This window comes from Delphinus delphis, chromosome 17 (assembly GCF_949987515.2).
Source record: "Delphinus delphis chromosome 17, mDelDel1.2, whole genome shotgun sequence".
Taxonomy (NCBI): domain Eukaryota; kingdom Metazoa; phylum Chordata; class Mammalia; order Artiodactyla; family Delphinidae; genus Delphinus; species Delphinus delphis.
The window spans coordinates 42,611,480-42,633,135 of record NC_082699.1 but is presented as its reverse complement, the minus strand read 5'-3'; the positions used below and the strand labels follow the sequence as shown (position 1 = coordinate 42,633,135).

At 49.0% G+C, this 21,656-nt stretch overlaps 1 protein-coding gene across 2 annotated transcripts in view; it reads left to right on the top strand.

Annotated features, from left to right (window-relative positions):
- NIPAL2 (NIPA like domain containing 2) overlaps positions 1–2,467 on the top strand; it is a 74,216-nt gene extending 71,749 nt beyond the window's left edge. Inside the window, exons 10-11 of one of the 2 annotated variants that reach the window (XM_059994965.2) lie at positions 235–329; positions 1,658–2,467. In XM_059994965.2, the coding sequence (XP_059850948.1) occupies positions 235–329; positions 1,658–1,770 (208 nt within the window). In that variant the 3' untranslated portion in view covers positions 1,771–2,467. The other variant, XM_059994966.2, reaches the window with a different exon arrangement.
- Positions 2,468–21,656: the final 19,189 nt, after the last annotated feature.

The window sequence follows — 21,656 nt, the reverse complement described above, 5'->3', positions numbered from 1 at the left end:
TCCAGATGGTAAAAACCTGAAGCAGAGACTTATTGGAAGCTGCCCAGGTCTTGGTTCTGGGGACAAATATTATTGGCTGCAGCAATTAAGACAAGTTCTAGGCAGCCTACCATGAGAAACAGAAAGAATAAAACCAGTGGAATGTATGTCATCATGTCGAATATGGAATTCAGTTATTTAACACTGTGAGTTCTTTCAGTGATCTTGTGTTCTTTATTACCATTATTCTTACAGGTGTTTTCTGTCATTCCTTGGTGTGGTTTTGGTCACAAGAAATCGAGGAAAGGAACGTCTGCCACAATCTTACATTGATATTGGACATGTCCCTGGTAAAACTGTATATTCCTTAATTTAGAATAGAAAATTTTATCCTTATAAATTAATCATTGCTGGTATGATTTGGGGTGTAAAATTAATCTAAAACATAATTCTTACCCTCAAAAACATGTACATTTAATGATGAAACCAGAGGTGATAGTTTAACTGTAAAGGTTAATAATCATTTATTTGAATATTGGCTTTGCACAGAACACTGGGGTTAGAAAAGAACTGATCCTGTTTTCTTGATTTGGGTGATGTTGCAAATTTCCTTTTTAGGTTTCTTTAAATTGGAAAAGGGTAGGGAAAGGAGTAGGAGTGGCAAGAACAGACCCTTGTTGCTTGGAGAGCCTTTGAGGGAACATCTAGGGCCAGAAAGTCAGGTGCTCAGACGGAGGTGGCCTGTGCACTGTAGGGCCAAGAGAGACGTTCTTCTCGATCACCTGAACGTGAGCTTCTTCCCCTCTTCCTTACCTCATTCATCCAGAGCGGATACATCGCTGTCCCAGCTCTCCACTCTCACCGAGAATAACTAGCTTCTGTCACGTAGACAACACAAGCCGTAACCAGAACAAAGGAAACGGGCTGCCGTGTCCCCACCTCCTCCCCTGCTCACCACCCCCAACAGTCTCCAGTTTTGCTAGGGATCTGGGGTGACCAATAGGTTTCTAGACAAACAGCAGTGATGTTCTCACAGCTTCCTCCACCATTCTGCTAGGACCGAGCCTTTGAAGCAAACACCATTAAAGCCTCATCCCTATGGCTGAGCAAATATGGCCCTATGAGTTCTGTGTTCTCTTTCGCATTTGAGCCATCGTATCAGCATTCGTGGCAAGGGTGTGTGTTAGAGATGCCTTGTATGGTAAGGGGTTCTTTGGTAGGGAATAAAGTTTACTTCTTTTTAACTCTATTTTTCATTTCACACAGCCCCACACACAGGATCAGTAACAGCTTTAGAAGCCACTATGAAAGACTGCTTTTCTCTGTTGTTATATGCATTAGACTAAACATGAACAAGGAGACAGAACACTGGGGAGAGAGGTTTGGAGAAGAGTGCATGCTTCATGTTAATCTCCTGACTGATCCAACCTGATTTCCGTGCTCAGCATGGTAGACCCTGGGTGGGAGACGGCTCGGTCATGTGGACAGCAATGATGACACATCAAGGGGCGTGGAGTTCCGTGGGCCTTTCTTCCTTGACGTTTATCTCTTCTACTTAGAGGGTGACCACCTAGTATTTTTTCAAGGGAATAAAATGTGGCCTAGATAGAGGAGAAATTATTAAGACTTATTCTTCTGAAAGAGCTCAAAAGATTCTGTGTGATTCTTATCTCCACAGGGAAACAAACATTGGACAAAATACAGCCAGATGCAAACGGCTTATCCTATGGAACTTTGCCTGATGGAAGTGACTCCACAAAGAGCCCGAGTGGAGAGAAGAAAGAGGTCTGAAATGCCGAGAGGGATGGCTGCTGGCCTGTTATTCGATACCACCTTTTAAAAAATTGCACATGTTCAATTTGTGTCAGCAGCTATTTTATGCTGACATGTGCTCCCATTTGTTTCAGAGTCCTTTACCCCACCTCCATGTCTACGGACTATCAGGGCCTTCCTAAGCTTTGACAGTCTAATGTGTGCATGGAATGTGATTTGAAGTGTTCCCCACACCCTGGACCTCTCCCTAGTGATCATCGAACTGGCTAGATCTTAATTAGAGCCTGGCTGCCCAAGCAGGAATGTCACACAAAAATGTGCGTTCACGAGTTGGCTGCAGAACACATCGGTTGCTTTTCCCATACAGCTTGCAAGGTCAGTTGCTTTGTTTTAAAGGGACACTTTAGCCCCACCACCTCGCTCCTAAACCAAAGGTTTGAGAGCATTCATTTTTCCTAAGACATCTTTTATGAACCTCCCCCAAAAACATTTCACCTTCCTATTCCCAGATTGAGTGGTGAATCATCTTTTCTGAAAACTAGCCCTATCACAAATATCCTTTGAAAATTAAGGGTGTCTTTAAATTAGAATTTATACCCCATTCTATGATGGGGTACACCAAAAGCAAAAGACCTTGACTGGTGGACTTTTTTAAGCTTAAGAAAGGAAAAATTTAAGAATTAGTACCAATTTTTTAAATAAAAATGTAATAGAATGGTGACGTTTTCTTCAGCTGTACGATCCTATTATACTTGAATTGAAACTGAAGACAAACTTCATATAGTATGCCTTTATTTGTTGAGATCTTATAATTTATCAAGTGGGTTTTTATGTTTTAACTTTTAACACGTCTCAAAGATCATATTTAAGTTCTTAGTGATATTTTCACTAACACTCTGTTTCTTCCTCAAGGCATTACTTCAAGCTTTAGAATAAAATTCTTCTAGGTAAAAGAACAGTTACGATTAGAGAACTGGATTTCAGCCTTTTCAAATCTGTAGACATAGAACACAGCCAAGGGGTCCAACCTAAGTCAAGGGAGGAAACCCAGGTGCTGCCATGCCCTGAATGGCTCTTCCGCTGCCATAGTGACATAGCTACTAAGATACATTTGCAGGTAGAGTCCATAATCATATCTGTTATTATTTATGATCTCCTACTATTTAAATGAGAAGAAAAGAGCTAGCTTTCATTATCACCAACACCAAATAATAAGCCCCATCCTTAATGACATTTCAAAACCTTCAGATCACTTCTGACAGGCCAGTCCAATATTATTCCAGCTAACTGTCTTGCATTTGTTTGGTTGTTCAACTCAGAACTATTGAAACTATAGTCTTAACTGCTTTGGGTCTTTTATCTTTGTTCTTTGTCATGACCTGCATTCCTGACCAGACCAACCAAACTGGCCCGCAAAGGTGAGATTCAAATCCATCACCAATGTATGAATAATAACCTAGAGCCCATGTCTGGCTTTTGAACTCCTGGTAACAATTCCTGCCATTGTGGAAAGTATCCCATTAATTCAAATAACATAGTCATATAATTTATGGCATGTTTTACTGAACTTGGTCCAACATGCTGGCATTGGAAGGCTCAGCTAAGAAATGTGTCTGGTGTCTTAAACTACAGATTTCTGGTGACTCTTAAAACTGGTTTCAAAGATTTGGGAAATAATTAGACAGAAGAGTTTTACTTGAAGTGGGACTATATTTATAGCTATAGCACGTGGTTTTGCACGTTGTAGAGTTTTGCACGGAGACAAGCATAATGCCAATACTTTAGCGGTCGCCAACATTTGCATCTTTTAAAAGTTGTAAGAAATGACGTTGACATGCACATTTGCACAATCCAGCAATGCTTCAGGAGTTTAGGTAACATATAAAATATATTCAGACCTAATTTTACTTTCCATATCGCGTCTCCAAAGTAAGGTGAATAGGAGATTTACTTGCACTGACTTATAAAGATTTTTTAAATTACACACTGCACGACAACAACCAGAGCCAACCCTGTCCTCCTCTTGGCATTGTGAGTCGGGGACCTTTAGCCAACACTTGACTCATCTGACTGTCTAGACCAGGGGGTCTGCAAACTCTTCCTGTAACGACACAGAGAGTAAATATTTTGGGGTTTGTTGGCCATACAATGTCTGTGGCAACCACTCAACTCTGCCATTGTAGTATGAAAGCAGCCATAGACAGTATATAAACAAATGAGCGTGGCTGGTGTCAGTAAAATTTTTTTTTTTTTTTTTTTTTTTAGTATGCGGGCCTCTCACTGCTGTGGCCTCTCCCATTGCGGAGCACAGGCTCCGGACGCGCAGGCTCAGCGGCCATGGCTCACGGGCCCAGCCGCTCCGCGGCATGTGGGATCTTCCCAGACCGGGGCACGAACCCGTGTCCCCTGCATCGGCAGGCGGACTCTCAACCACTGCGCCACCAGGGAAGCCCAGTACAATTTTATTTACAGAAGGAGGTGGCCGGTTGGTGGGCTATGGTTTTCCAGCCCTTGGTCTAGACTCCTCTGCCCTTGCCCTAGACTCCTCTGCCCTTGCCGTGCTGCTGCTTCCTTATTTCTTGGGCATTCAAGAGTTTAAAAAACAAACTGGATACAATGGGAGTGTTAGCCATGTCTTGATATTTACATTAGGATCTTGTTGCTTATGTAAGATACAAATGAAAGCAATGAGTTCATCACTGGTGCCCAAATTCTTCTCTGTTGAAGGTAGCAGTTCTTTTATGAGCACCACTGACTGTATCGGAAGGGCCTCTCCAATCCCACACTCTTAAGTGGATAATTGCCTCAGAAATGAGTAGCAGTTACCTCTCATGTAGCAGATTAAAGCAGAGGTCCTTACCATCTGATTGTTATCAGTTTAAGTGTTTGCTTACCCTGTAACTATACTACTTTCGTCACCAGAATCACTTGAAAACAATATAATAAAAAAATGTCTCAAGCAGGGATTCCAGAATGTAGTTTTCAACCCCCCAACCCATTCCCACAAGCTCCTGGAGATTCAAGTTTGTGCCAGAGAAAGAAAGGGAAGACACAGATTTCATACATTAGTACAATTTCAGTGCTATTGAAGAATAATGGTGATAATGTGTAAGTCTGGCTCCAGAAGAAGCAGGTGCAATGGTGGACATGGCTCAAATGGATAGACGCATTGAGCCAAATTCCTGAAGCCAAGAACCTCCTTATGCTCCTTGTTTCAAAGAACACAGCTCATCCAGGGGTGGTGACTATATACACTCGGCCACACCGAAGGCTGCCTCCTGCTTGCCAATTTAATAGTGATATTATGGACGTAAATATAACCAGTTATTAAAATGAACCTTTCCAACACCCTTCCAGACTGCTTTATTTAAATTCCAAGGCTGGTTATAGAGCAGTCCTTGAACTGGGCAACTGCAAACCTAATGCACATGTCTGGCACCAGCCAGTATGAGTGCTTTAGTGAGGTTGCTAGATAAACACCACACAGTTTGAACTTTTAGAACAAGATCTCAGAATTGAACCCAACATGACTGTGTGGGGAATTTAGAAGCTGCTTCTAATTGTTAGACTCATCAACCGTCTGGCTCTTATTATGGCCATCTTGAAGTAAAAAAATAAAATTCCACATATATGTGGTTTCCATGCAAATATACACCAGTCTTGGGCTATTAAATGTAGTGTTTTAGTAATTGTGGTAAATGCAGGGAAGAACCTTCCCACCCAGGAATTCTTGAGTCTCTCCCCTTTCTCACCAGCCTCAGGGTACCACACAACAAGCTGTCCTGTGCCAGGAGAGCAAATCAGTTACAGGAGCTGTGGCCCATCCAAGGAAACTTTTTTTTTTTTTTTTTTTTTTGGCTACAAAAGGAGGAAACTCCGCCTTCAGTGTCGGTCCTTATTGAGAGTTAATGAGTCCCAACCGCAATGTAAAAGAGGACTATCAATCCCAATGTCAAATAAATGTGGTGTTTTGGGGTGCACGCAGCTGGAGTTTCACAGAGTTCCAGGCAAGATGCAAGATAGTCTCCGTGTTCCAGGAAAGAATCTGCTTCCCAGGGAGCTGGCAAACGCATCACGGAGAAGGAGCCCAGCCATTCCTGAAGGACCAGCATGCATGGACACAAGCCACTTTGCACATTTGAGCTGCTGCTATCCAGACGCAAGCTAATCGTTCCAGCATGCACGCATCCTGCTTTTGGAGCCTCTTCCTTCATGGTTCTAATTTGAAAACCAGCCTCGAAAATTTTCTGAGTCTTGGGCTCTACTCCTTCCGTCCAACGCACCTCACCTAAATCTTCTGAACACTAAACTAAAGGAAATGAATCAGTTCAGGAACTTTTGATCTAGGGACTTGAAGCTTGAATTGCCTGCCTGGTTATAGACACTAACCCAATTACCACATGCCTCAAACAGCAAAGACGCATTCAGGTACTCAAACGTAATTGATCACATACTATTTTCAGTGTAATATGTTTAAAGTTATTAGAAATATAAAAACAAATTAGACATGAAGACTAGCTCTTCAGGAACTTACTGTCTGGTCAGAGAACCGATAGCTTTCATCTGTTGAGCCCTTACTGTGTAAGTCTTTTACTTCTGCTGTTCATTTAGTCCTTATAATCTCTCTCTCTCTCTCTCTCTCTCTCTCTCCCTCCCTCTCTCTCTCTCTCTCTCTCTCTCTCTCTCTCTCTCTCTCTCTCTCAGGGAGGTCACTATCTCTACTTTACAGATTTAAAAACCAGGGCAAGAGGCAGGGCAGGGACTAGGGTAAGATAAGAGAGGCACCTAGGGCACAAAATGTAAGGAAGCTCATGGGAATCTCACCCTCAGGGTAGAGAGAGGGCCAACCCTGCACTTGCAGGCCCTGTGAATAAGGGCCCCTTTAAATTGTGTACCCCAGGCGCCTCACTGCGTCCTGACCCTGGCGATAGGAGTCAGATACTTTGACAAGTGCCATTCAGCTGGTAGGTGGAAGAGCTGGGATTTGAACCCGGGACGCCTCCGCAACCCACACGCTTACCACTAGTACCAAAATATCTAAACTGCACAGTAGAATGTCAAAGGGCCTTAAGAGTCTCGAATAAAGGGCATGGGAGCCCAAAAGGGAGAAGGGTCACTTTTGGCTAGGTGACAGTCTTCAAGGGAATTGGGGATTATAGTGGATCAAATGGGGCCCCCAACCCCGAAAAGATATGTCCACCTCCTAACTCCTAGAACCTATGAATGTGAGCTTATCTGGGAAAAGGATCTTTGCAGATGTAATTCAATTAAGAATTTTGAGATGATATCATCCCAGATTACCTGGGTGGTCCCTAAATCTAAAGACGAGGATCCTTGTAAGAAACAGAAAAGACAAAAACACCCAAAGGAGAAGGCCACGTGAAGACAGAGACAGAGCGTACAGCCGGAAGCCCCAAGCCAAGGAACGCTCAGAGCCTCCAGAAACCGGAAGAGGTGAGGAAGTATTCTCCCCTGGAGCCTTTGAAGGGAGCGCAGCCCTGCTGACACCTTGACTTCACTCTGGCCTCTAGAACTGAGAGAATATACTTCTGTTGTTTTAAGCCACACACTGGTAATTTGTTGGGACAACCACAGGAAAGGAACACAGGTATTGAGCTGGCCTTTGAAGCACATGTAGAATTTGGACATTAGAGGAAACCTGTGAGCAAAAGAGAAGCTGAATAGCTCAAAGCAAGCTTGGGAAACATCTGGAACGCGGGTCACAGGAAGAGGAAGACAGATTGATAGGACTAGAAAGGCAGCTAAGAAGGCCTTGAGTGGCCAGCTCTGATAGAGACTCGAGAATTTGGACTTGATTTGGGAAGTAAATTGATGGCACTAACTTCATTTCTGGGGGTGTGGGGGGGACCTAAGGACATCATCGCTGTCTTTTCAAAAGCTCATCTATCGGAATTTAAAGACATTTCCCCTGTATCTTTCTTAGTCATTCACGAGTGATATCAGATGGCATAATAAACATTCAAGAAATAATGATCGAATTCAAGTTTTGCATCTGTGGCACATCAGGTCCTATGAGAAATGACCAAGTGCAGCAGGGTCGTAGGCTAGACAGTGACCACTGAGACGGCCTGTGGGCACAAAAGCTGTGCCCAGAGGAGGATGAGCTGGGTCAACCAGAGCTGCGCCCTCCAGAACCTGAATTGGGAGACGTGGAGAAAGCCAAGGAGTTAGGAGTGGGAGCTGAAGCTGGAAGGCTCCCTAGAAAGGTGTGAAGGTAGAATGACAGCTAAGGGCCATGAGCCCCGGTTATTAGTAAATTAAAGTTGTAGGGGAGAGGGAATCATGGAGTAAAGAGCTAAAAGCCAAATCTGCTAGCAGAGGAAGGCAAGTAAGCAGATTCTGCAAGAGAAGCAGAGACTCAAGAGGGGCTGACCACGAGAAAGCCAAGGCCCAGGCCTGTGTCGGGAAGGCCCAGGTGTGTTGAGGCTCACCTCCGCTCATGAGCACACCTACACACCAGCTAAGCCCTTCCCAGCTGGCTGCAGAGCATATCTGTGCCCGGCCACCACCAGAACCTGACTTTCCCAGGGCTCATTGAGTTTCCAAAAGACATGCGTTAGATGGAGCTGCTGGCACAGAAAGGGAAAGGATGAGCCCACTGGAGAAACGCTTCGTGAAAACCAAGAGGACATTCTTTCGATTATTCAAATTATAATGTAGACCCGTTCAATGGGAGTCTTCAGACAGGAGGCAGAAGAAGGTGGGCCCAAGAAAATGACCTGAGTCCCTGGTAGATCCCAGGCTTGATGACATCATAACTTTGTTTTTTGTTTTTATTTATCTATTTTTGGCTGCGTTGGGTCGTCGTTGCTGCGCATGGGCTTTTCTCTACTTGCGGAGAGTGGGGACTGTTCGTTGCGGTGCGCGGGCTCCTCACCGCGGTGGCTTCTCTTGTTGCAGAGCACAGGCTCTAGGCACACGGGCTTCAGTAGTTGTGGCACATGGGCTCAGTAGTTGCGGCTCGCAGGCTCTAGAGCGCAGGCTCAGGAGTTGTGACGCACGGGCTTAGCTGTTCCGTGGCATGTGGGATCTTCCCGGACCAGGGATCGAACCAGTGTCCCCTGCATTGGCAGGTGGATTCTTAACCACTGCGCCACAGGGAAGCTCCCCTTGTTTTTTTAAAGGTGTAGTAATCCTGAAATGTGGTGATTTAAGGATGTCCGAGGCATTTGCTGAGTGAGAGAGGGACTGAAGAAAGGGATGCCGTGGGGAGCTGGAGACAGATCAGTCACCCCCAGTCACACAGACAGGGAAAAAGCCAGGGAGCTCAACCACGAAAGAGCCCTCCTCGACTCTGTCTGCAGGGCCTGCAGATCTGAGCAGGTGGGCCTTAGGGCAAAACTCCGCAATGCACCACCCACCCCCCGCCCAGCCCCGCCCCCAGCCCCATATCTGGCCGCACCCCTAGGCCAAGTTCGCTCTGCCTCCAGGAACAGTTTGGGTGTCCTCACAGGCCTCGCGGCCACGGCCATCCTCTCCCTGTGGCGTGGCCTCCTCCGCTGTCAGCCCCGGAGATGGTGTCTGGCCAGGAGCGGGGCTGACCCTTGGCGGCGGCTGATGGGAAGCAGGCTGCTGCCGAGAGGACAGAAATCTGTCGCGGGCGCAGGCGCTCTCCGCTGCCTCCCGCGGGTCTTCTCTAAAGCAAACCACCTACTTCCTGCCAGGCCGAGCCTTCCAAGGTCGCCGCAAAGGAGAACCGGGTCCAAACCAGCGCAGAGGAACCTTAGCCTTGGCACTGTCTCCGCTTCTATTTGTTGGGCACTCAGAAGTCTGTGGAATGCAGACTCATTTTCCACTGAAACGAGGGAAAGTAAAGACAGCACCAAATAAAAATAGATTCCTGGCGTTTCCTGTTTACTCAGCACTGCTGCTCTCAGCCCGGGCCAGGGGCCCCGCTGGACATCTGGGCACTGAAAGTGAGGAGTTTTTTCCTCCCCTGTTGCCATTTCCCTTCCTTTAGTTGCACGTATGTTTATTTTGGGGGGTTGCCCGGTCCATTGCCAAATCTCCCTTTTCTCTCCCTGTTGAGAGGGATGCCAATTGCTGGGTGCTTGTCTGCCTCTGATGCCCCAGTTTCCTGTTTATAGAGCAGAGCTCTTTTTCCCTGGCCTGCTGGGCCCAGAGGGAAGATGTGGAAGAAAGAGCAGATGACACATGTAAAGGGACAGCGGAAAGAGGGGATCTGAGATCCGGTACCACCAAGGCCCTACCTCCTCCTTCAGAAGAATGCTCCCGAGACAGCGGAGTCAACAGCGAAGGCGCAGGTGACCAGACGGGAAAAGCTGACACAGCTGGCTGGAGCAGAAGCGCCCAGACGTCAGGCCGAACACACGTGCGACTTGAGTCTTTTCTGGAAACCACGGGGACATCAAATACGTGTGGGGAGAAGGTCTGACTGGTGAAGCAGTCACCCCCAGGTGGGCCTGGGGTGAAGGGTCTCTGCTGTGAATTGGTATTTGGCCCCTTGACGCAGCCCACTTGCTGAAAATGTTTTCTCCGTCCAAAAGCAGTGAGGGCAGCCCCACTGTCCCGACTGATTTTTGCACCACAACAATAAAGTTAATAATGGAAAAAACATTTATCCCACGGCCAGGGACTCTCCGCAAGCAGCGCATTGAATCTCCAACCTATCAACAGAAATTGCTGAGAGCAAACCGAAGCTTGTTAACTGATTCTTATGAATGATTGAAACAGCAAAGCAGATTTATTTAATTTCCATAATTTAAAAATTGACAATTACACAAATATCTTCCTAAAACCATCAGGATGAAAACCATCCTGTTCTTGAGAAGTGAATTGACGTTACAAAAAGACAAACCCACATGCTACTGCAGGGGACTGTCATGGGCTGAATTTTGTGCCCCCCCCCCTCCAAAAGATACATGCACGTCCTAAGCCCCGCTACCTCAGAATGGGACTTTATTTGGAAATAGGGTCTTGACAGAGGTAGTCGAGTTAAAAATGAGGTTATTAGCGTGGGCCCTGATCCAGTATGACTGGTGTCCTTATAAAAACAGGAAATTGAGACACACGGAGGGAAGACAGTGTGAAGACACAGGGAGAAGACAGCCATCTCCAAGTCTAGGAATGAACGCCTGAGGCTACCAGGAGCTGGGCGAGAGGCATGCAACAGAGGCTCCCTCACGGCCCTCAGAGTCAGCCAACTCTGCCCACACCTTGACCTCGGACTTCTAGACTCCAGACCTATGAGACAATACATTTCTGACTTAATGCCCCCAGTGGTCCTTTGTTACAGCAGCCCTAGCAAACTGACACAGGGACTCTTGTCTCCCTCAGCCCCCAGCATGTGCCCCGTGTGCTGTGACTGGGGAATCGACCACGGTGAGAACCTTGCGGGGAAGCAGACCCTTCCCACACATCCACCCTGGAAGCTGAAAGGCAAGACCCCTTGTCCCCAAGCCCTGGCAGTTGACACTTCCTCCCAGAACGTTGAGTCTGGAGCACGGGCCTGTTTAAAATGTATTCTTTCGCCACCAGCAGGGGCGGCATCCAACATCTAGTTGTAAAGGCGCCAGCGACGCCATCCAGCGTTTGCCAGAAGCCTGACCTTGGCCGTAGGTCCAGCCATTTGGTTTCACTTGGACGCCGCCTCTTTTCCCAACCTGATCCTGCAGTCTCTCCACTGATCCTGGGAGCCCCCGACAAACAGATCAGTGCAAATCAACGGAGAGCCAAGTGTGGTCACAACTCCTTGACTGACATTTCAGCCCCTGCCTGACCACTGCCCCCCAGACATCTTGCTGTCAGTGTGTTCAAACGCAAAGCCTTTGCCTCTCTCGTCTCCTCTTTTCTCCACCAACTACTCCTTTGAGTGGCACCCCTGTGCTGCCTACTCCCGGCTGGGCCTCAGGGCCACCTCCGACTCCAACCTTGGCCGACAGCGAGTCACTCGACAGTCAGCATCCCACCTTTCCCGTCTCCCCAGACCCCCAGCTGCAGCCCTTGCTTTAGATCCTCCCTACTTCCCACCTGAAATACCACCCCAGCTTCCCCACTAGTCAGCCCGGTTGTCTCCACTCTCTCTGCTGTCCTGCATGCTCTGTGCCTGCTCTGGGGTGGGCCGGGGAAGGCAGGAGAGGAAGCATAGATGGAAAAAGGCCTGATTCTGTCCCTACCTTTCCCACCTTCATGCTTTGCCCAGATGCAACGCCTGCCCTCATTGCCCTCCGGGTCCTGCTCCCAGATGGAATCTATCCATCCTTCAAAGCCCATCCTTAATACTTGAAGACTTTTATGATTTTATCAGCCAGATGTGCTCCTTCCCTCCTTAGAATCCCTTTTATATTTGATTTGATTTGATGTTGATTTGTGTGTGTGTGCAACTCTCGGGTTATTCCACTTTGAGTCACAGTCATCTGTGCACCGTCCCATTTCTCGTATTCAACTACAACTCTTTATTCACTGGACTCATCTCTACCTCCACTGCCTCCACCATCATCTCCCACTAGATCATCACCATAGACTTCTAACTGGCCATTCAGTAGAAAAGCCCAAGTCAGATGACCTGATGTGGTCTGATGTCCACAACCTCTCTGCCCCGAGAGCCCCCTCCTGCGTCCTCCCTACTCCTTGATCCCCCCCTGCACACTCCTGCCTCAGGGCCTTTGCACATGCTGCTGTCTCTCTGCCAGGCTAATCCTGAAACCTAAGTCTTTGCTCAAATGTTACCTCCTTAAGGAGGCCTGCTCAGACCACCTTATTTCATATTGCAACCCACCCCGCCTCCACCCAGCACTCTTAGTTCCCATACCTCTTTCTCTTCATATCATGGCTCACCTCCTAAAACACTCTACAACGTATGTATTTCTCACGCTTATTGTTCATTGTCTGCCTCTCCACCCCTACCTGCTACATTGTGAACTCCTCAAGAACAGGGATCTCTGTTACGCTCACGGATATATCCCATGTGCCTGGTATGTGGTAGATTCTGAATAAACATTTGTTTCATAATCGAATCTCTGTATTTTGCATACACAGAGCAATGACAGTCCCTAGGTTCCCCAATCATGCTTTTTTTTTTTTTTCAAGCATAACTGCCTGGTTGCTTGGCTGCTCTCCCCTGTGCTGCCATGGAAACCAACAGCCCAGGGACAGGTTGCTTCTTGTCAAGTCAGGCAACGTGTATCACCCCCCACAGTACCCACAGATGTGGGCCCATGACCTCCACAACCTGGGGTGAGGATGCACTGGCCAGTCAGCTGGAAGTACCCAGGATGCCCATGGGGCCAGCACCCCTTCCAGCTCAGCAGACAGCCTCAGGATTTCCCTGGGAGCCCCATGCTGTGAGCAGTGGAGGCTCACAGGAGGATTCACCCCTGACTGAAGTGTGTCCATGCAGACCACAAATTCCCAATGTCTCCACGGCCTCACCCAGGCATCGTTTTTCTCTATCGCCAATACTAGTAGGCATTTGTGGAGCAGCTAACTATGGGAGGAGGCACTTTACATATATTACTTCCAGCCTCACAGCATTGCAAAGTACCAGTTATTACTCCCCCCTGTCACAGACGAGGGGACTGAGTCTCAGGGATTCTAACCAGCCTCGCCTCAGGTCACAGAGCAAGTCAATGGTAGGTGGTATTGAATCCAGGCAGCAAAGCCTGCAGCCTTTTCACACGCCCAGCTGTTCCCCCCCCTTCTCTGTTCTCTGCTATCGGCTGCTGCCTTGTCTCAGACCCTGTGCCTGCAGAAGGGGGCGGAGGGTGAGTGGTGGGGACAGGAACGGTCGCAGAAACCCCAGAGTGTGCACATCGCTTGCACACTCAGCTCAGCGTGGCCCAGGGAACACTGTATCACCGGAGTGCTTTTCTGCGGGAGGCTGAGCTCTCTCTGGAGGTCTTTAAAAAATAACAAGTAAAAGATAATTCCTTCTCTCTGGAATGACGTAGGTGTGGTCATGCCTTTTAAAAGCAGAGATCAGTTGACGCCTAATCGTCCCGTTTAGCTTTATGACTATGATGAACCATTACTGGACAGGGGGACTCACTGTTTTGAACATTACTAAATCTGTTTTTAATAACGTCGCCAACTCAAGACCAAACCCCGACCCATCGCTGCAGTAAAGGTCCATCATCGCTGGAGAGAGAGCACTGGGTCATGGAGGGCGGAGACGGGAGAGCTGGGACAGCCTGTTTGTTCTCAAGGATGGGACTTGGTGAGTCATAGACCAGCTCTGGGATGGGTGGAGGGCTTGAAGATTTATCTCAGATGAGATCTGAGGAATAAAGAAGAAAACAACAGTAAGGAGACCAGAGCCACAAGGATAACAGCCCAGCTTGGAAATTGCTTAGGAAAGGGACGCGGAGACCACGTTGTCATCGGCATCCACACGACATATATAATGTGCAAACCACAAGCACACAAAGAGAACACCCAGTGTGTCGAAGATGATCCAAAAGATTTGTCTCCGGCTATATCCAGAAGTGACCAAGCACCTATTACGTGACTCCAAGATGAAACATTAAATTGAAGGTCCGCCGGGGCCCAAAACACTGGTAGGCGCTGAAGAAACAAGAAGGACCTACAGAGGAGAACAGGACCCAGTAGCCACCTTCCAAGAGGTGCAAACCAGTCATGGGGACATGCAGTGTGACAAGAGGAAAGAGAATGGACAGGATCTCAGAGGGCAGTAACGCCAATGGCCAAGGGAGAGATCCCAGGGCATCTGGCCAGCTGGCCCTCGGACGCAGCGGGTGTTGACAGCACTCCATCACCTCCAACCCCACCAGAATCCAGGACCTTTTGTATTGAAAAGGAGGACGGAGTTCACGTTGGGCAAAAGAAGGATAAGCGTGACAGGTCCTGGCTTCTGGCTATGATGCTCAGATAGGTGAGCACCAAGCCCCGGAATGCTGCTGGGTCGGGAGACTAGGTTACCTGGGTCCCACGGCAGCGTGGCTTGTGCAGAGTTGCCAAAGTTGTCACTGACAAAGGCAGGTGGCCTCTCTCCCTCGCCTGCATGGATCCCGTGTCGCTCCGGCTCCCAGGGTTACACGGACTCAGCGGCTGCCACATGATGCTCCCACGTGGGGCTGCAGCAACAGAGCAGCGGCGAGGCTCCTCCAAGTGGCCCTCAGGGAGTGCATGTCCGGGACAGGACCTGTGACCTGCGACCCTGGCTAAGGGCCTGGTGTATGTATTCACCTGATGTCCCCTTGGGAGGGAGGAGTTGAAGGCCTTGCCTGAGTGGATGGGAACTGGAGCTTTAGAGCCACCAGGAACATGAGGAGAAGCAAACTCAGGCAGGGGGCCTCTGCAATAAAAAGCTCCGGTGCTCGAGGCCCCAGCCCGCCCCCCTCCCCCTCCGCGGGCTGCTCAGGACCAGAAGTGTGCACACCTATGACCAAGAGCTGCAGTGCGTGCCCTCCCCCTGCCCCCGTGGCCTGTCCCCACGACTACCCTGCTTGTTCACGCTACTCCAGCCATACAGGCCACTTGCTGTCTCTTGAAAACTCCTGACACTTGCACCTCAGGGCCCCTGCACTGACTGCTCCTCTGCCTAGGACATTCCTCCCCTTGGAATCACCGGACTCAGCCCTCGCCTCCCACAGGCCTTTACCCGGTGTCACCTGCTCAGTGACGCCTTCCTGGCTTTGCCGGCTGAAACTGTAGCCACCTCCTGATTTGCTCTCCCCTTCTCTTCTCGCGTTTCCCTCACAGAACCTCTTGCTAGCAAATATTCAACAGAATCTATTTTACTTATTTGGGTAATTGTCCACTTCCCCAACCAGAATGTAAGCTCCCCTGAGGGCAGGGATTACTGTTTTGTTCCTGCCAGCTCACGAGTGCTTAGGACTTACAAGTCATTGTGGAAGGAATGAATGAACAAATGAACAAAAGAGAGAAAGGGAGAAATGTCACAGGGTCCCTGCCCCAAGGCCCTGGCTGTCTGCTTGGGTAGGTTCTTTTGCTTAGAACATCTTAGGAGGAGCACAAACTCATTTCTCTTGTAAGATGTTTAAAAATGTGTCAACATTTGCAGCCCTGCCCTCCAGATTCCAGGCAGAAAATCCCGTTGATCTCAGTCCTTTATTCCAGAAGAGTCGTGGCCCATGATGGAGACTCTGAGGGACTTAGGAGGAAAGTCATCTGCTGCCTTGTGTTCCTCACCCAAACCAGCTGGCCTGGGGGCGGGGGCAGAACGCTGACAGCAAGCAGAGCCGCCTGTGCTAGCAGTGCTGAGCACTGGAGCAGCCGCTAAGGAATGTTGGCAACACCCAGGCGTGGGGAGCACAGAGCAGCACCGAGGCCACGAAGAGGAGGGCTAGCAGTGGGGCAACAATATGGAGCACATGTGGCAGCAAGGTGATTTTATTTTTTTTATTTTTTATTTATTTATTTATTATTTATTTTGTGGTACGCGGGCCACTCACTGTTGTGGCCTCTCCCGTTGCGGAGCACAGGCTCCGGACGCGCAGGCTCGGCGGCCATGGCTCACGGGCCCAGCCGCTCAGCGGCATGTGGGATCTTCCCGGACCGGGGCACGAACCCGTGTCCCCTGCATCGGCGGGCAGACTCTCAACCACTGCGCCACCAGGGAAGCCCACAAGGTGATTTTAAAATGCTCCCAGACCGCATGGCATCAGCCTTGCTCCAAGAGTGGGCAGCTCAGTTCTAGGAAGGGTCTTAATGTCTGAAATTCTACCCTTTGAGTCCTGTCTGTATTAGTTAGCTAATGTTGCATAACAAATCACTCTAAAACTTAGACACTTAAACACCAGGAGCCATCCATTCTCTCTCATCATTTCTGTGCGTAGGGAATTTAGGAGCCACTTGGCTGGACAATTCTGGCTCAGACTCTCTCATGAAGTTACAGTTGGGTTCCAGGCAAGGCTGTAACTATCTGAAGGCTTGGCTGGGATTGGAGGGTCCACTTCCAAAGTAGTTCACACACATGACTGGCAAATGGGTGCTGGGCTGTTGGTCTGGGGTCTCTTCCCGCCCATGTAGGCCTCTCCACAGGACTGCATGAGTCTCCTCCTGGCATGGAATCTGGCCTCCTCCAGAGCAGGTGATCCAAGGACCAAAGCAGAAGCTGCAATGCCTCTTTGACATAGCCTTGGAAGTCATCCATCGTCACTTCTACCACTGTCTATTCACCACACAGGCCAGCCCTGATTCAGTGTGGAGAGGGGCTACACAAGGTATGAATACCTGGGAATAAAGGTCACTAGAAGCTCTCTTGGAAGCCAATTAGCACATTATGTTTTGTGACATCAAGTCATCTCCCCGAGTTGGGGTACATGGGTCTCTGGTTCCAAGCCTGAGTTAGAACTTGAGCTTGTGTAGCTGTGTTGCCCAGATCTCATTACTTAAAATTCCTTTGCCTCTGTTTTTCATCTGGGATGTGGGTCTAATGATATTGACCTGGGGATTCAAGATTAAGTTAGGTAACTGTCTTTGTTGGCTTGGGCTGCCCTCACAAAATATCATTGACTGGGCTGCTTAAACAACAGATACTTATTTCTCATAGTTCTAGAGGCTTGGAAGTTCAAGATCAGGATGTCAGTGAGGTAGGTTTCATTCTGAGGCCTCTTCTCTTGGTGTGTAGGTGGCACCATCTTGCTGTGTGCTCACATGACCTCCTCTTTGTGTGAGCGTGGAGAGAGTGCCAGCAAGCACTCTGGTGTCTCTCCTTAGAAGGGCACTAATCCCATCATAAGGGCCCCACCCTCATGATCTCATCTAACCCTAATTAACTCCCAAAAGCCCCATCTTCAAATACCATCACATTGGGGGTTAGGGCTTCAACATACAAATGGGAGGGTGGCGGGCAGGGACAAAAACTTTCAGTCCATAACAGTAACGTACACTGAGGAGTCCCTGTGTGCCAGGTGCTAATTCCCTGGCCCTCGTGACCTCCTTCTACCTCCTTACACCCCAGCAGGGTGGCATGAGGCAGGACAGCTTCATGGCTAACAGCCCAGCTCAGAAACTACCCACCTGACATACAGAATGTGCCAACCAGTATTTGTCATTATTTGCTTTACTTTCTGGATAAGGAAACTGAGATGAAAGAAGACAAGAAACTTGCCAGAGGGGTGAGCTGGGCTGTCAGTCTGGGCTCCCCAACTCTAGGCTCCACATGGAAAGCACTTGGTGTGATTCCAGCACAAGGCAGAGAGATATTGGACGGGAGAGCGAACAGTAGTGCAGCCGCTGCTGATGACCGTGGTTTCCTTCTCCCTCAGGCAGCTGCCCGGCCACTGTTGCCTGGGTGCTGTGGGAGACCCCGCAGGGCCAAGCCCCCATCCCTGAGCCATGCCCACCACTGCAAACTGTTGTGTCGCCTTCCACCCTCTCCCACTCCCATCAGCCATGGCCCAACTGCAAGATGCAGCTTCCTCAGCTGGTGCTTATGGGGGGCTTCTGGTGGCCAAGGGCAGTCAGGTGTTGCTGATGCAGGGTGGCCTTGGCCGTGGTTCCAGCCTCCTTCCCAACCTTTCTGTGCACTTCCCATCAGGGATCAGCTGCTCGGGCAATGCTGAGCGAGCTCCCGTGTGCCTTAGTCTGTGCTCCTCCCCGTCAGAGCTAAGTGGTACCATGTTCCAAGGGCTGGTGTGAAGACTCCCCACATCACTCCCCACGCACCCTCTACACACACGCACAGACACACACGCATACACCCTTCCACAGGGTCTCACCCCTCTTTGTCTTCCAGTTACTACAGTACATGCGTTCTCTCTCTCACCAAACTGCATGCTCCCTGCAGGCAGAAACCAAGAGAATATTGTGTTCTGAGTGTCCAGAGACGTGCCAGGCCCCCAGCACTCGCTCCAGGAATGTTTATCAAACTGGACTGAGTTGTTGGAGTGAAATCCAGAGCTCCCAGGGAATCTCATTATCGCCTGATCCGGGCCAGAAACGCCAGGGTGAAGGAATGTCTCTGTGTCCCAGACACTAATTTCAGGCCTCTCCTGAGAGAGGGAACAGGGGATCAATCAACACTGAGGGTTTAAAACCTTGGCTTTTCTTTTTTTTTTTCCCTTTAAGGCAGGTTTATTTTTATAATTGGCCCCAGTATCTTAATTCCCACAAAGACGCGTCACCTCCAGTCTCTGTAACGTCAAAATGTCGTCAGGTAACCTCCCAGATGTCGCTTTTAACCTCTGCGTCAGCCATCAACACCCACAAGGCGGGCGCAGCACAAAGCCGCGAGGAGGGGGAGGTATAGTCACCCCCTCTTCCTGCCTCTCCTGTTTCTATATATATGCAAAAGAATTATCAGAAATAAAACCTTTGTCTCTGGTGCTCAAGCTAAATCTTGCAGAGATGATGTTTTGCTGCTCCCTCTGTAAACCGCCCAGGAATGGCTTGTCTCCAGAACTCTGTTATCTTCAGAAACAGAGAGAACATCCTCGTCTCTCTGTGTCATCCTTGCTTTCACCTGCTTGTCTGCTGCTCTGCAAATTTTCTCCCAAAACCTCATTTTTGTCTTCTGTCGTAAGCATAACACTTTGCTAAATAACAATGGGGAAAAATAGCTTCTTTAAGAAATGCAGCCCTTTTAATTTCCCAACATGCAGATTTTTTACCCAAGTCCTTTCTTTTGGGACACACAATGTTCTGCAGACTCTCTGTGTCTATAGAGGTGGTTTCATATTTAGGACTTGTATCAGAGCACAGTTCATAGGCGGGTACACTTCTGGTCCAGGGCAGCCCCTGTGTCTGTGTAGTGGAAGCTGTTACTAAATGAAGGTTTGTGTTCCCCCAACATTCCTATGTTGAAGCCCAAACTCCCAGTGTGATGGTATTTGGTGGTGGGGCCTTTGGGAGGTGATTAGGCTTAGATGAGGTCATGAGAGTGGGGCCCGCATGATGGGATTAGTGTCCTTCTAAGAAGAGGAAGAGAGACCAGCACATCTCATTCTCTCCCTCTCTCTCTCTCTCTCTCTCTCTCTCCTATGTGAGGACGCAAGCAAAAAGGTGGCCGTCTGCAAGTCAGGAAGAGAGTCCTCACCAGGAACCAAATCTCCTGGCACCCTGATCCTGGACTTCCATTCCTCCAGAACTGTGAGAAATAAATGTCAACGGTCAGAGCCACTCGGTCTGCGATGTTTTATTACAGCAGCCAGAGCAGCAGTCTTGGAAAGATGTATTCTAGATGAAATAGCTTTGAGGTAGAAGAAGGCCATGGCTGTGACGTGAAGTATAACTTCTGGCGTGTTACATATTTAGATTTCAGGGTTGACCTGTTGCAGCAACTCGCATCACCTCACTTCTAAAATAATGCAGATAATACCAAGTGTACAGGGTGTTGTTAGGACTGGATTAGATAATCACTGTTAAAAGAAATCCTGTGTGTGGTCTCACTCAAGTAACTCAAATTCAACAAGTGCCTAAATTGCACGTTCTACCTACCTGGAACTGTGCTGGATGCTAGAGATTCAAGCCCCAAAAGCCTGCCCTCAGGGACGTTTTAGTCTAGCAGGGCAGACCTGTAAACAGACAGATTACTATACGTGGCGAATGTCCAGTCATTGGAGGGCACACAATACACAGGAGGGAGTGGTTCATTCTGGAGGATTCAGGAAAAGTGACACCAAAAGGGTAGATGGGTAGCTATCTGAGGAAGAACCAGAGCTTGCCAGGTTAGAAGAGGCAGAGGCCTGCCCCAGGTGAGATGGGTTTGGTCATGAATGGTGGGCTGTGCTTAGTAAGGAAGGCCCATTACTGGTCTTTAGAACATTCATCTAAGCCCTGGGATTCCCAGATTCCACTCCCTATGGGGATGGGTCACTCCCAGTGAGCAGGAAGGGCTGGCGGAGGTCTGGGAAAGCATGAAGTTCTCATTTGCTGGTGGTAAAGAAAATACAAGTTTTAATTTTTTTTTTAAGGCCATAAAAAACTGTCCTGTTTTTTTTTTTTTTTGTATTCACTTTGAAGGGACCAGCGGTATCCGTGTCTGCCTCCCCACGTGGACTGTGAATTCCTAGGGGACAGGGACAGACCTGGTCATGTATGCCCCCGGGTTCCCAAAGCCCGGGTCCTAGTCTGTGGCCAGAGCTCCTCAAACCCTGTTGAATCCAAAGGAGCGTAAACCTCACCTGGTTCCCGGGCTGCAGCGCTGGACAACAAAACTGAAGGCCCCTCCAGGGCCTGCTTTCCTGAATCTCCATCCGCCGACGTGTCAGAGGCGGAACTGAGGTTCCTCTCCCGGGGACCTGGGGGAGCGCCTGTGTCGGTCCACGGCGCCACCCCGCGGCCAGACCCGGGAACTTCATCGTCTCGGACTGTGGGAGCCCACCCCCCACCACCACCACCTTGCCAGTAGCATCATCCTCATTCCCACGGTATTGAAGGAAATAGGAATCCTGAGCTGGTCAGCCTCAGCCCCACCTCCTTCCCCCTGTGAAGGCTCTGAGAAAGGACAGGCAATGCTTTGACCTCCATTGTTTTGGTCCTTGATCCCTTAAGCCCCTGTTTGCTAAGGGCCTATTAAAGGGAGGTCACTGTGACAACCCAGTTAAGGACGTGGACAGATGTGGGTTTGATCCCAATTAGCTGTGTGACCCTGGGCCCTGCCTCACCTCACGGAGCCTCAGCGTGCCTCTCTATAGAATGCGGATTATATAACTCACAGAATTGCTGTGAGGATTACAGGACATAAGCCGTGTAAATGAGGCCAAGGATCTGTGAATGGCACGTGACAAGTGCTCGACAAATATAAACACAAGCGTTTGTGCTCCTATAACTCCACTTGAGTCTTGCTTTGAGACGGTGAGGTGGACGTTGATATTATTTCCATTTGAACGGAAATAAAATGGAAATGGTGGATCCAACCGCTTAAGGGACCTGCCCGGGGCCTTTCGGCAAAGGGAAGGCCAGGACTTGAACCCAAGCCTTGTTGTTCTCGCCAGCTT